A 14,817-nucleotide genomic window follows, 5' to 3' on the forward strand; every position below is an offset into this window, starting at 1 on the left:
GCCTACCTTGACAAATGCCATAGTATTCCACATGTACATGTTCATACTTTTTACGTTTACATCCCTCCATTTTATCAACACAGAAACATCTCATCTGATACAGCTGGCAATCACTATCCCAGGTCTCATTGTGGTTGCTACAAACCTGATACACAAATGACAGTATAACTACTAAGGAAATTCTTAGTTTCACCAAATATCTATAAAAATTAAATTTATGTAATTTTGCTCTTTAACTATTTATAGATATGTTCAAAATAATCCAGAAACAACCACTAATAATTCCATGTGTAACATGTTTTATGCAGAAATTATTTTAATCATCAACATCAGAGAAGTGAATCAAAATAAAAAAAAATATATAGGTACAGGCAGGTCTTGCTTTACGAGTTCCCGGGTTTAAGAGTTTTTTTTCCCCAAGTATCAAGTATCAACAAAATCGAAAATATGAACATTAATTGCAAAAAATGAATATTAAACATTCATAAATACCACATTCCAAACCACATGCGTAGCTATACAATACAGTGTACCCCGCTTTACGATATTAATCAGTTCTAGAGACGCCATCGTATCGTTAAAATGTCATGATGTGAACCCAATAACACATTGTTTTTTTGGTAATTCAATGCAAGATCTCGGAAGTTGAAATTTTCGCTGTATAACTAAGCTATATATCTCTCTAAAATGTCATTTTTAAGGTCACGAGCATGACCTTAAGGCCATCTAAAAGGTGGTGAGCGTGGTTTGTAAATTGTATTAGTTTCCAATTCAATTCATTAAAATGCACTACACTTTCATCGTTATCGTATGTTCCGTTATAAGAATCGATTTTAAATGCCTTTGTGACATTTTTCTAAAGCACATTTCTGGAGGTCACTACCATAAAACAGTAAAAACAATTTGCACTTTCCGGTTTATTGGGCTTTTCTGTTAGTGCATCTAATTATAAATGGGTAGTAAACTCAATCTTATTGCATTTGTGATAATCCTGATAACTGGAATTGTGTGGGTTTTTTCGTTATTATGGTGAAATGTGTTTCCCGTTACTGAAATCTTCAATCTTATAAAAAACAAATTTTCAGAATCCTCTTCATTCCTTTTTTTTTTTATAGCTTCGTAAGCTTGTTACTCCACAAGAATCGTGTTAGTTGCAATTTGTGTGTGCCGTTAAAAAATGCTTATGCATGCGATTGTGAAATTTATAATTAAAAGAGAAGATTATCTTGAAAACAAACGCCTCTTGAAGCATTTCTGAAGAAGATGACTCCTTATGCAACAAACCAACGAGTGCCGAGCCAATAATGAGTGTGCATTTAGTCGATGATGATGATGAAGAATAAACATTCTTTAACATTTGTAAGTCATAAATAATTTGCTTGATTTTACAGGCTACGTTTTAATTTCTTTCGATAAATCAATCATTGTTTAAACATAAACTAATTAGCTAACTAATTTCACTAGATCATAGATATATCTTAGCTTAATTTTCAGCACTCACCTCATAGTAATCCGCTTAGTTGGTAAAACTTTCAACCAACTAAGCGGATTACTATGAGGTGAGTGCTGAAAATTAAGCTAAGCTATATCTACGATCTAGTCATTATATCACAGCACATAAGGAGTCCTTAAAATATCATCAGCTAACTAATTTCATTGTTGATAACGTAACCGCTATTTTTAACATTATGTGTATGGGAAATAAATTCCCGCTTTACTAGTGCGCACTAGGAACGAATTAACTCGTAAAGTCGAGAACTACCTGTAGTAGATTATTGTCTGCCCAGATGACTTAACAAAGCAAAACCAAGCCTCATTATGATCTCCAAAGCCCTATTCCATACAGACCTAACACTTGAACCTCATCTAAAAAATCTAAACTATCACCCTAATAAAAGTATAACCAAACAAGCAGATGCACAATAAATGATGAACACTATATCTGTATACTGGAATAAGGAAATTCAGAGAAAGGAATGAGTACATGATATAAACACAGTATAATAACATTCACTTTTAACTCCCTCCAAATGTTCCTAAGTATCTACTATAAAAACAGAAAACAACCTTACAACTGACATAGAGAACTCGAAAAGAAAACAGGAAATTCAGATTCAAAGAGACACTTATGAACTCTAGATCCAAAGAATAAAAGACAAAAATTAGTAAAAAAAATAATCAGATTCACCATCTTGCATAAAGATAACTCATGAAATGTGGTTTGCTCAACAAACAAGAAAACACAACTGGGAACAAAAAATGAAAACCAGAAACATTAGTATAGTGACAAAGAAAACCAAAAGAAAGTACAATCATTTTTGATTTAAAAAACCCCATTTGTGCATTTTCTGTTTAATGCAGCTGAGCAACATATATTACTTCTCATTTTAGGGCAGTTCAGTTATTTCTTTAACATAATTAGCAAAAAACAATGCAACTAGGAGACTGCATGTGGATATGACTAGACCTAATTTTCCAGGATTATCTTGATTGATGTCCCAATGTTTTTGTTTTGTTCCATTTTTGTTGTAAAGCTATTTTACTGAACTAAAGACACACAGATGTATACGGACATTGTAATAAACCATCAATACAAATGTACTATTCATTAATATTATGTTGTACTCTTTTCATTTATGATCAAGACAAGTAGCAGCCTTTTAAAATTATTGATAAAATAGAGCATCAAATGTGTTTATTTTCTTCCCATTCAGTAAAATGCCTATATGTAAGAGCATTTATAAGGAAGAACATATTTGAAGGAATGGACATTAACCAAAAAATATCATCTTAATGACAAGGTTGAATGCATAGCATGCATGGCATTTTTAGTATTCAACACAGTGGTCATGCTGATATAAAAGCTCACTTAAAATAAAGAAAATATAAGCAGAATAGCATATATTTTCTTTATTTTATAACCCCTGAAATCACTATAAATAGAGAATCCCCATCTCGAGTTCAACCCAGTATTGATACTCATTTCTAACAGGCTGAAACTATGAGCTCTGTTTCTTCCCAAACAAATGCGAAAGTACAGGTAGGACCCGTTTTACGGCACGGTAATCGAAACAAGGTCGTAAAATGAAAAGTTGTAAAACAAGACCAAATTATAATGTAATTGAATGGGATAGGTTTCAAAATTTTCCCAAGTATGTACTATTATTTCTGTTCTTTATAAATATTTAAATATTTTAAACATTTAATGCATGTTTTATTTATACTTATACATAAAACAATTAATAAAATAAAATTTTAACTTACTTTGGTCCTGTGGAGTCATCGCTTGAGGACGTATTTACTTCACTGATATTTTATGTGACAATGGCATAATGGGGCGACATTAATGGAAGGTTCCTGGTTGAGGGTCATCGGGTTCTGAGGGTTCATTTCCCTTCTTTGTCAAGAATTTCCTACTTCTTCCTTCCAAGATGTTATAGTAGGGCTCCAACGTGACGTTGACACATCTTTGGATGCCATGGCTATGTTCCCAATCAGGATCATTATCACAAAGTTCATCAAATGCACTACGAATTTTGGCAAGAGCACTCTGAATATGTTTTGTTTTTAATGTTTTGATTGGCTACAACACTTCCACTCCATCGGCTGTGTCAGCCTCATGTTGTTGAAGTTGCACAGTCATTTCCTCCCTCGAAAGTGGCTCACCATGACTCTCCAGCAACTGGTCAACATCATCTGGATCAACGTCAATGCCAACATCTTTAGCCACTTCCAAAACTGGCTCAATCCTTACAAAATCAATCACTGCTTCGGGCCACAGTTTACACCAGACGCCATTCATGCAGGACTGTGACACTTCCTCCCAGGCAGAATCAGTGTTTGTGATGGCATTCAGGATGTTATACGACTTCCAGTAGTCCCTCACAGTTATATCAGACTGCACAGTCTCAACAATCCCTTTGAAGGTCGTACGCAAATAATATGCCTTAAAGGTTGCAATTACACCCTGGTTCATCGGTTACAAAAGTGAAGTTGCGTTGGGAGGCAAATACACAACTTCAACTTCCAAATGGTCATTGTGAATTTCTTGGAGGTTGGCTGGGTGTCCTGGGGCATTGTCCAGCACCAACATGACTTTGAGAGGCAAGCCATTTGCTGCACAAAACTGAGCAACCTCTGGACAAAAGTACAAGGTGTACCATTCACTAAAAATTGTCTGAGTCACCCACGCCTTTTTGTTAGAGTGCCAAAACACAGGAAGTCGTGTCTTCACCATGCCTTTCATTACACGAGGCATCCCTCAATGGTATACAAAAATCGGTTTGAGTTTAAATGTTCCCGATGCATTGCCACCCAGAAGCAATGTCAACCGATCTTTTGCAACTTTGAAACCAGAGGAAGACCTCTCCTCACAGACAATGTACGTCCTACTTGGCAATTTTTTCCATTAAAGCCCCGTTTTGTCCACATTAAAAACTAAATCAGAGTGGTAGTTAGTTGCCTTCGTCTATTAAGCATTTAAATTCGGACGGATATTCTTTCGCCACTGCAACATCAGCACTAGCAGCATCGCCAGACACTTTCACATTGTGAATTTTAGAATGGTTTTTAAACTGAGGAAACCACTCTTTGCTGGCCGCAAATGTTTCAGTGCTACCAGACTCCTCACATATTTCGGCAAATAATGACTTCGACTTTTCCAGAATTACTGCCTGTGTAACAGGAACATTATTTTGGTTCATATCGTTAACCCACAACAGTAACAATTTCTTCATTTTTTTCCATTGTCTCGCTGCATGAATAAGTTGTTCTGGAGGATGACACACTTGTTATCCCTATGTGTGTGTGTGTGCGCGCACTTTATTTTATCAACATTGTTCATAATCGTTGATACAGTTTTTTTAGGTAGTTTTCGAGGTGGTAAATTCTAATTTAATCCTTTGGATAAAAGTGAAATCTAGTCCTGTGATAGTATATACGAGGAAAGATTTGTAACCTGTTGATATGTCGGTTTGTTGAATTTTGGGTGAGGGGGATGTTTGCGAACTAGCTGAAGTATTCTGCAGTAGACCATTGTGCATATGCTTGGGGGGGGGGGTCATCACACAACTTGTATGCATTTGGTTGCAAGCTTGTGACAATGTGTTAGAACTTGTATGAATGTGTCTTGGCCCTCCTGATAATGTATTCAATTTGTTAACATGTCTGTTTTTTTATTTTTGAGGCCTGTGCTTCACATTGCAAATCTATGGAGGTCTTCAATACAGATCAATCGTTAGGATGCAGTTGAGATGTTTATTAGAATACCAAGATCTTAAGGCAAGCTTAACTATATTATGCAATGTGGCAAGTGCTAGTTGCTTAACTCCTGAAGTTTTATGATTTAAATTGACCCTGGCAAACTTCAGAACGATGTTGTTTCGAAGGCATACTTTAGAAAAGAAATATGGTAACTTTGGGCCAAGTATCTTAGTGTTAATCTAATGACCTTTTGCACCAAAGAGTTCAAAAAATCCCTAAAAATTGTGTGTATTGATAGGTTACACTATACTGAACAATCGCTCAGTCCTTTCCTCGTTCGCAACACAAATAAATGACCTAGTATTTGTACAACATTTGCGGTGATTGTGACACGTCTTATCAGGGTTCTTTGTGGTTTCCTATGAATTTTCTTGTTAATCAACACGTGGCCTCAGTTCGTGCTTCTTGTTTGGCAGCATCAGAATTAGCCTTTCGTGTCGTTAATGAAAAACATACTTTTTTATTTAATGAGACCAAAATACTTGTGTCCAACGTAATTATATGAGACTATTAATTTCAGAAACCATCGAAATTAAATTACATGAGAATTCTGTTAATGTTTGCCAGCCATATCTTATCTCTGATTATTTGTGATCTTTTACACGCATGCACAAACACAAATAATCCCTATTTCAGTTCCATGCTCACCTCTATTTGATAATTTTCATTCCTGTGATCACAACATACAGTCAAAGCATTGTCAGCTTCAGGAAGGAAAATCGTTTTGCAATTTTTTCATTAAATTAATTTTTTACTTAATTTTTAATTGTGTTCATTTGATTTTTAATTATTTCTTACTGTAATGTAAGGTTTTCGATTTTTAATTATTTTCGTTTTAATTTCTGGAGAGTATCATACGGAAGTGTTCTACATATATTGAGGTAAACTTCTCTTATTCTTTTACAAATATTGATATCAACATAGCACATATGGAAGATTACTGTACAAATTGGAGCAGTATAGTATTAAGGGTAAGTTACTACAATGGCTAAAAGGGTGGTTGAGTGAGAGAAGATAGAGTGGTAATTAATGGATGTTGCTCTTCGTGGACTAATGTTATTAGTGGAATCCACCCCCCAGGGTTGTGTTGGGCCCACTGTTGTTTTGTATATTTATCAATGATATTGATGAAGGTATATCAGGGTTAATGTCGAAGTTAGCAGATGATAGGTTGGCAGGGTTGTTAATGATAGTAATTTTTTAGATCTGTGCAGTGTGCTACTGCACACGATCTAGAAAATTTGGGCAGATGGGCTGAGAAGTGGCAACTGAAGTTTAACATTGACAAATGCAAAATACTGCATATGGGTAGAAGTAACCCCAGAGGAATGTACCAACTGTGTGTTACAACACTTAGGGTGGTAGAAAATGAAGAATACCTGGGAGTGATTGTGCAGTCAGATATAAAGTTTTCTGAGCAATGGAGACAGGCTGCCTGAGCAGGTCATGGGGTATTGTCAATGATATACAGGAATTTTGCTAGCAGGGAAAAGGAGGTGATTATCCTTTTGTATAAGGCAATGGTCAGGAGGCCTCATTCTAGGAGGGATGTAGAGTTGCTTGAGCATGTACAGAGAAGGGCAACAAGATTGGTAAGGGGAACAAAGGGCTCCTCTTACCAAGGAAGGCTTAAGTTCTGCAGATTGCAGTGGCTGGAGACTAGGCACCTGTGAGGGTATCTGATAGAGATGTGGGATTCTTCCACTTGCTCAGATTACAAACTTGAGGGGGCATAAATTCAAATTGAAGAAAGACAGTTGTAGAATAGATGTGTGAAATTTTGCCTTTAGCCAGTGGATTGTTAATTTCTGGAACAAACTTCCATCTGTCGTGGAAGTTGATAACTTAAATAAATTCAAGGAGGAACTGGGCGAACTTTTAGAGTTAATGGTTGTGTGAGATTTTTTTTGGCTGATGCTACATAAGCTCATACACGTGTTTTCTTGCATCACATGTCTCTATTACTACTACTACTACTGTTTGTCAAAGTTTTCCATGTACAACAAAAAGCTCTTCATCTTTTTTTACATTTAGTGATTTTCTTCTTTGTGAACTGTCTGATGATCATTATTAGTAGTAATGGTAGTATACTGGAAAATAATGCAAGGAAGCAAGCTTATGCAACATCAGCCAGAAAAAAAAAAAGACTGAAAACAAAACAAAACTGAAAAAAACTGAATCATATGTTAATTATTTGTACATTAAAGTGTGTTTTTTTTATTCTCTAATTTCTATACATAAAACTATATGTATTGTGAATTATAATATTTCTTAATTATAATTCTCTTCCCTTCTTGCCTGCAATGTTAATTTTATAATTTTATTTAATTATAACTAATTTTCTGTAATAAATTGTACCTTCATTTAAAATGTTCTGTTTATACACCAGCTGGTTCTGAACTAAATCAGAGTAGCTCATAACCAGCCATTTGACAAGAATATCGAGAATAGTTTGCATCCATATGACTAGAAATCACGTTGATCAAAAGCACAGTCAACTCAAATACATTTCAGAAATATTTCTCCATTATTTGTTAATATTAAGTAACTTTATATTTTTCTATATTGCAATACTAAAATAAAATTGCTTTATTGACTTGGTCGTGCCTTAAAGTTTTAAAAACCAAAATAAGTCTAAAATAAAGTATAAAATTAAAAAAATCAGTGAAAAGATAGTAACAAAAATCAAAAAAAGGAATGAAAGAAAAAACATAAGATAATTTGGCTGCCAACACATGATATTTCTGTATTGTAACTTTGTTCTCTACCAAATGAAATTCATTTGAAAACACTTACTATACAAAAATTGTTTTTGGTACTACTTGACATTTTACATTTGTGAGAACTATGGATATGATGTGTGTAATTTCAGGTGTTTGGGATTTCAATCTTATGCATTGCATGGTCCTTGCAAGCAAATCTTCCCCCCCCCCCCACATGCACACTTTTATCCTTTTGCATTATTTCTTATGGGAAAATAGTTCTTAATCCATATTTGCTTTCAGGAAAGCATCTGTGTTTATAGCATTTTTATTTTTCACCAGATGTACAGAGAAACTACCAAATTATGAAATGTATCTCACAACAACTGAATCGAATGACTTAATTACCAATAACTGTTGAAACTGCAGTCAAATTGCCTTAAATATTAATAAATACACTCATAATACTACAGGCGGTCCTCGTTATTCGAGGATAATTGGTTCCAGAAAATTCCACTTAAAAACGAATCCCCGTAAAATGGAGACCAAATATTCGTAATGTGTATTATGTATTTGTTCATAGTAAAAAATGGATTGGAGAAACTGAAAAATGAGACAATCATTTTATTATAATATGTTGAACAATATATTAAGTAAAGTTAATTGAAGTTACACTATTTTTTAAGTTTTTTGAATAAAGAATGAATCCAGAGGGTTTGTTTTTTCTTTTTTTTTTTGTCATATTTTTTCAGATAAAATTGTATTGTAGAATTTTAACTTTGCACAAAAATATTCAGTGCTTGGTTAATTTTCTCGAGGGCTTTCTTTAATTTTCAAATCCTCGTACCTGCGGGGACTCGGATAATGAGGGCCCCCTGTATATACACAAGAGATTTCAAACCTGCAGTCTGCCTGCTTTTTTTTTTTCTGTTGCCCTCATACTGATTTTATTGTAATTGTAAAACATATTCCAGTTCAGTGGTTCAAGAATATTTAAGTTTAAATACATGGATAATCATTTAGATGATAAATTACTTAAAAGCACTACAGCAATTGAGAGGTGAATCTTCAGCCTGCGTACAGCATTCCTCTTTATGGTCAATAAACAGAACTGTTTGTTGATTTTGTCAATCAAATCAAAATGAGCCTCACTGCACAAGTGATGTTGATGTTGTCATTTTAATTGTCTTAAGAGTTTTGGTAGGGTTTTGAGTTTAACAATACTGAAATATGTTTCCATAATCTGTAGGTTTCAAATCTGAAGAACTTGGAGTTTATATGGAAAGAACAGATTCTTATAATCCTAGTGCAAAATTTGTTTCACAGAAACATGGATTTCTGTGGAGAATTTGTGTTTTTTGAATCTTTGTTAAACTGTAGAAGTTTTCACTAGTATTCTAACTGGAGGCTGATGATAACTTTCACATTTCCTTTGCACAAACTGGTATATGCTGAGCATATGCTAGTGCATAAGCCCTTAAGAGTTTGAGATATCCTCCGCAATATACAGAGCCTAAAAATTCATTTACTTATAATCTTAAATTTAATATTTTTAATAAAGGATTATATAATCATTAGCAATACCTTCTTTAACTATTGAGCATTAATTGTTGGCTATGTTAATGGCTGAAATTTTCAGTACCTTCTTAAATATAGACGAACTTTTATTTGAGTTAATGGAGCAAAGGGTTGCTCTTACGAAGAAAGGCTTAAGTTTTGCAAATTATAGTGTCTGGAGACAAGGCACCTGCAAGGTGATCTGATTGAGGTGTATAAAGCCTTGAATGGTTTGAGCATGCTCAATGCTGATGGGATTCTTCCTCTTGCTCAGAATAATCACCTGAGAGGGCATAAATTCAAATTGAGGAAAGACAGATGTGTGGAAGTTTGCCTTTAGCCAGCGGGTAGTTGGTTGGTGGAACAGACTTCCATCCTTTGTTGTGGAAGTTGATAGCTTAACAGGACAGGTATTTGGAACGAATGGAGGGGTGAAATGGGAGCGGTTTTTTTTTTTTTTTTGGGATGCTGTATAAGCTTGCTTTCTTGCATCATATGCCTCTACTAATGCTAATTGGTTACTCTTTGGCTGAATGCAAATTTGGCTTTAATATTAGTAGTAGTAGCAAATGATTGTTATGATCAAGGGCACAACCACTGTTCAGTGAATTCACTGTCATTTAAGAATGGCTACATAAAAAACTTTTAGCATTACATGGTTAATTTTACAAATCTCTTGTTATTGCTGCATTTCAAGATTCATTAACTCATTCTTCCAGTGCTTTTATTTTATTTACTTAAACAAGCATGGTGACCTAAATCAAAAAATCAACTCTTCTGTAAAAGGCAATGTATCCAAGGCCATGCCGAAGCTAGATATGACATTGCTTTCTTGGGATTTTTTTTTTTTTTTTTTGTCCTCGCTTTTTCCCATTATATATGGGGTCAGCGTTTTTTATTGTTTTGGCATGAAATTTTTGCGGCCGGATGCCCTTCCTGACGCCAACCCTCACCCTTTATCTGGGCTGGGGATATGCAGTGGTCATTCCCTGACCTTCCACATCCTCCGTATTTGGTAGTCACGGGCTCGAACCCCGGTCTAATCAAGAAGCTTGTGCTACGCACTACTGCTCCTGCCCACCTGGCTACGGAGGCGCCACATTGCCTTCTTGGTATGATTAAACGAAATTATTTTGTGGATAACTTAAAGTAGTCATGATGTACTCAGGAGTGATGCACTTTTCACTCCTGGTTCACAGGTTAACAGTAATTAATTTGAATTTTTGCTCTTAGAAAGTGAAAAAGTGCAAGTTGCAAGGCAGTAAGCAACAGAATTTGGTAAAATCCAAAGCAAATACAGAAATAATGATGTGTATCAACAAAAATAATTCCTATATGGTGCCAGTCAGACCTATATGGTGTATTCACAATCATACTTTAAAAACAACCTTGTTGATATTTTATCTGGTTACTTAACTAGCCCTCAAGGATCAAGAGATAACAGCATCTAAACCTCATGACAATGCCTTCTTGGGATGATTAAATGAAATTATTTTGTGGATCACTTAAGGTAGTCTTGATGTACTCAGGAGTGAAGCACTTTTCACTCCTGATCCACAAGTTTAAAAGTAATTAATTTGAACTTTTGCTCCAAGAAAGTGAAAAATCTTACAGATCTGACCCTTTTCATGCACCCTTTTCAAGATAAATGTATTTAAAAGTACAAAATAAAATCGTACTAATCAAAACAGCATTTCAAGTTAAGTATCAAAACAGAAAATAATAATAAATAAATCCCCAAATATAATTAAATTAATACTCTAAAAAAATTTTTAAATTAGAATTTATACTTACTTTTCTTCTTTCATCTCGCTCTGGTGGACAGGATTTAATGCATACACACTGGGGTTTTCCTTTGTCATCAAGTTCACATACACGGCCTGCACCACAATGATGATCGGAGCAGGGGTCTGCAATAGCGGGCAGATATTTTCAGCAGTAGAAGCAAGCAAGCCAAATAGCAATTGATGACTGAGTTCACATAGGAAGGGTCAAATATACTATAACCTGGTCATATTTATAAATAAAGCTGATTGTTGCTTTTTTTTATAAATTTCATCCATCCAAGTCTCATCTGCTAGATTTTTATTATTATATTTTGATATGGTTGCTCTTCTCTGCATAAAATTTTATTTGGCACTTGAATAAGATTTTAATGTAGAATTTATGCATATACAAGGTACATCAAGTTGTAAGGTCCTTAATTTAAATTTCAGAAATGTGTTAATGATTATGAATGGTTTCACCTTGTATAATGTGTATTGGTTATTTGAGATACCTTCCATACCATAACATTGCACACACCACAAAAAGTTTTTGGTAGTACTCCAAGTGTAAAAAGGGTACTAGGAAAGTTTTGCAATATGACGCAACAATGAATCACAGAAAGCTGCTTGTTGCTGCATGTTGAGACATGTTCATACGTGCATAGTAGCCGCCGCGCCAAGTCGATGGGCTCAGTTATTCATTAGTAGTGAGAGTGTAAAGTGCTTGCGATGGCATCGTGGTCACGAAATGAGATAAGGACAGTTTTGCGGTATAATTTCGTGCGTGGTTTAACCATAGACCAGTGCTTAGAAGAAATGACTCTTGCACTAGATGATGATTGTCCACATCGTACAACGATATTCAGGTGGTATAGAGAATTCCAAAGGGGAAATTTCACTCTGGAGGATTCTGAGAGGCCGGGAAGGCCACGAACGTCAGTTACGGAGGAAAACGTTACTGCTGTGAGGAAAATGCTTGACGAAAACAGGCGAGTGACCTACCAACAGATAGAGGATACTTTGGGCCTAAATGCACCAGCAATTTGTTCAATTCTGCAAGATCATTTGCACGTGAAGAAACTTTGTTCTCTCTGGGTGCCGCTTCAACTGACTGAAGAGCAGATGACACGACGTGTGACTCACTGCCGGGAGATGTTAAAAAAGTTCGATAAGGGACAATCTCGGTATGTGAACAACATCGTGACAGGTGACGAGACTTGGCTGTACTATTAGGATCTGCCGACCAAGGCTCAAAACAAAGTTTGGGTCTTTGATGATGACGACACACCCGTAATTGTCAGAAAATCCCGATCTGTAAAGAAGAAAATGATAGCTGTATTTTTCAAATCGAGTGGAATTGTGGAACGTGTCGTTTTGGACACGCAGAAGACAGTCACAGCTAAGTGGTATACTGAACAATGCCTGCCTAAAGTCATTGGATCTATGATGAACCTGCGGCCAAAGTCAAGAATGGACACCTGGTACTCCATCACGATAATGCTCCAGTCACCGCGCCAAAGCCTGCACCGAATATTTGACCACGACAGGACTGAAACTTCTCGAGCACCCTCCCTACAGTCCAGACCTTGCTCCCTGCGACTTTGCACTGTTCCCGCATGTGAAAATGAAGCTAAAAGGGAGGCGGTTTTCCAGTGATGAGGACCTTCTATGGGCTTGGGACAACGAGTGTGCTTTACTCCCTAGTGAAACTTGGCAGAACTGGTTTAAAGATTGGTTTCCGAGGATGGAGAGGTGTATTGAATGTAGAGGAAATTACTTTGAAAAAATTAAATAAACAAAGCTGTATTGCAAAACTTTCCTAGTACCCTTTGTACATGTGTGTGATATGGTGAGAACGGTATAATTTTCCTTGCAAGAGCAGCATATTATCTTCAGAGTTTTTGAACTCTGAGTGAGAAAATATTGTAAGTGTAAAAAATATACAAATTTGGAAGAAAGCATAGGAAGAAGAAAAATTCTGTAAAAATTAAACAGCAACCAAAACAAAGAAGAAGCCATTCAAAGGACAGTACTGTCTGTGTTTGGGCAAAGGTTATAGAGGAAAGACAGTGGATAAACACTGAATATTTTTCAGCATATATGTGGACTCTGTGCATATCATTTTGAATGACCAAAATGATATGCAAGATGCTTATACAGGGACAGAAAGATAATCATTTCAACATTTGCCAAGTAATTCTTTACATGAGGTGTTGCAATGAATAGAGTTTTCTCCCACAATTGTCACCATGAGAGAAGTTTAAGCTCATCCCACACCCTCCATACTTGCCAAACCTTGCACCAAGCATTTTCTATTTTTTTCTAATGATGAAAGACTCCCTTAAGGCAGGACATTTTCAAGCCATTCAGCAGATGTAAAAACATTTTCAAAGAACCTTTTTGCTGCAGCTTTTATATCTTGAAAAAGAACTTCTTAAGAAATATATCAAAAATGATGTGAATTTCATCCCTTATATCATTATTTCTGTTTAATAACTAAGAAACCTATTAACTGTAATGCACCTCATAAATAAAGTAATGAACAAACATGTGGCCTTCAAGTTTTATTTTAAGTGTGAGAGAAGAGAACATGAGTGATATAATACCTATGTGTGGTGTGGAATTCAGATTGCTAGACTGTGGATAATGTAACTAAAAACAGGAGAAATACACAGCACAATGTGCTATTATATATTATCATAATATGGATTTGTATTGATTATGCAAACAATACTTATTGATTATATTATCAATTAGTAAAATTTTAAATTTTTGTTTATTACTCAGTATGCTTCCAGTTATTAGGAAAATAACTGGAGGTTGTCATTGGTTTTATGGTACAACTGCATCTTAGGCCATCTTATGTCTGTGCAATCTGTTTTGTACAGATTTACACATTGTGCAAGATGGTGCAAAACTCAGGGGAACATACTCTGTAAGTTGTATAGTTTATAAATAAATTAGAACATTAATTATGTGTATTTTAGTGTAAAACAATCACTTATACATAAATAGTGCCGCTGTATATTCTGTGGCAATTTCCATGCATATTATAGTCTAAACATTGTAATAAGAGGTGCTTCTCGGTATGAAAATGTTTGAAAGTCAGTCTCATGGTTATCCACACGTGATAGAGAACCTAGTCCAATACAGACAAGGTATGATTCAAAAAAAATTTCTTGCTGTTAAATCCGTGCAGTACAAAATCATGAACAGAGAAGTTAAGTCCTCCTATATTGCTCTTATATGTTGTTGTAAACTACACTAATTTTCAGAAATTTATTCATCACACTACAGGTTTTAGGTATCATGCAGTTTTTTAAGAGTTCCAAACTCGCAATAAAATAAATGTGCTCTATATCTCTCAGTACAAAATGTGCAATTATGCAAGAGCAACTATTAATGCAGAATGAAAGGATTTTGCTTTCATCTGAACTAATAAGATTAGTATTGGTATCAGATTACAGGTGAAAATGGACTTCCTTCTAGAATCTCAATTACTGATTGGCTCCAACACTACTCATCTCATT

General features: G+C 35.2%; 1 protein-coding gene across 1 annotated transcript in view; it reads right to left on the reverse strand.

Moving 5' to 3' along the window:
- Positions 1 to 14,817, reverse strand: part of LOC150083719 (SPARC-like) — a 119,475-nt gene that overhangs the window by 15,537 nt on the left and 89,121 nt on the right. Inside the window, exons 4-5 of the mRNA XM_090378161.1 lie at positions 11,316 to 11,431; positions 7 to 145 (exon numbers count right to left, since the gene is read on the reverse strand). Of these exons, the coding sequence (XP_090234287.1) occupies positions 7 to 145; positions 11,316 to 11,431 (255 nt within the window). The remainder of the gene's footprint in view (positions 1 to 6; positions 146 to 11,315; positions 11,432 to 14,817) is intronic.

This window comes from Mastigoproctus giganteus, chromosome 7 (genome assembly GCF_048544385.1).
Source record: "Mastigoproctus giganteus isolate SK-2022 chromosome 7, ASM4854438v1, whole genome shotgun sequence".
Classification (NCBI taxonomy): domain Eukaryota; kingdom Metazoa; phylum Arthropoda; class Arachnida; order Uropygi; family Thelyphonidae; genus Mastigoproctus; species Mastigoproctus giganteus.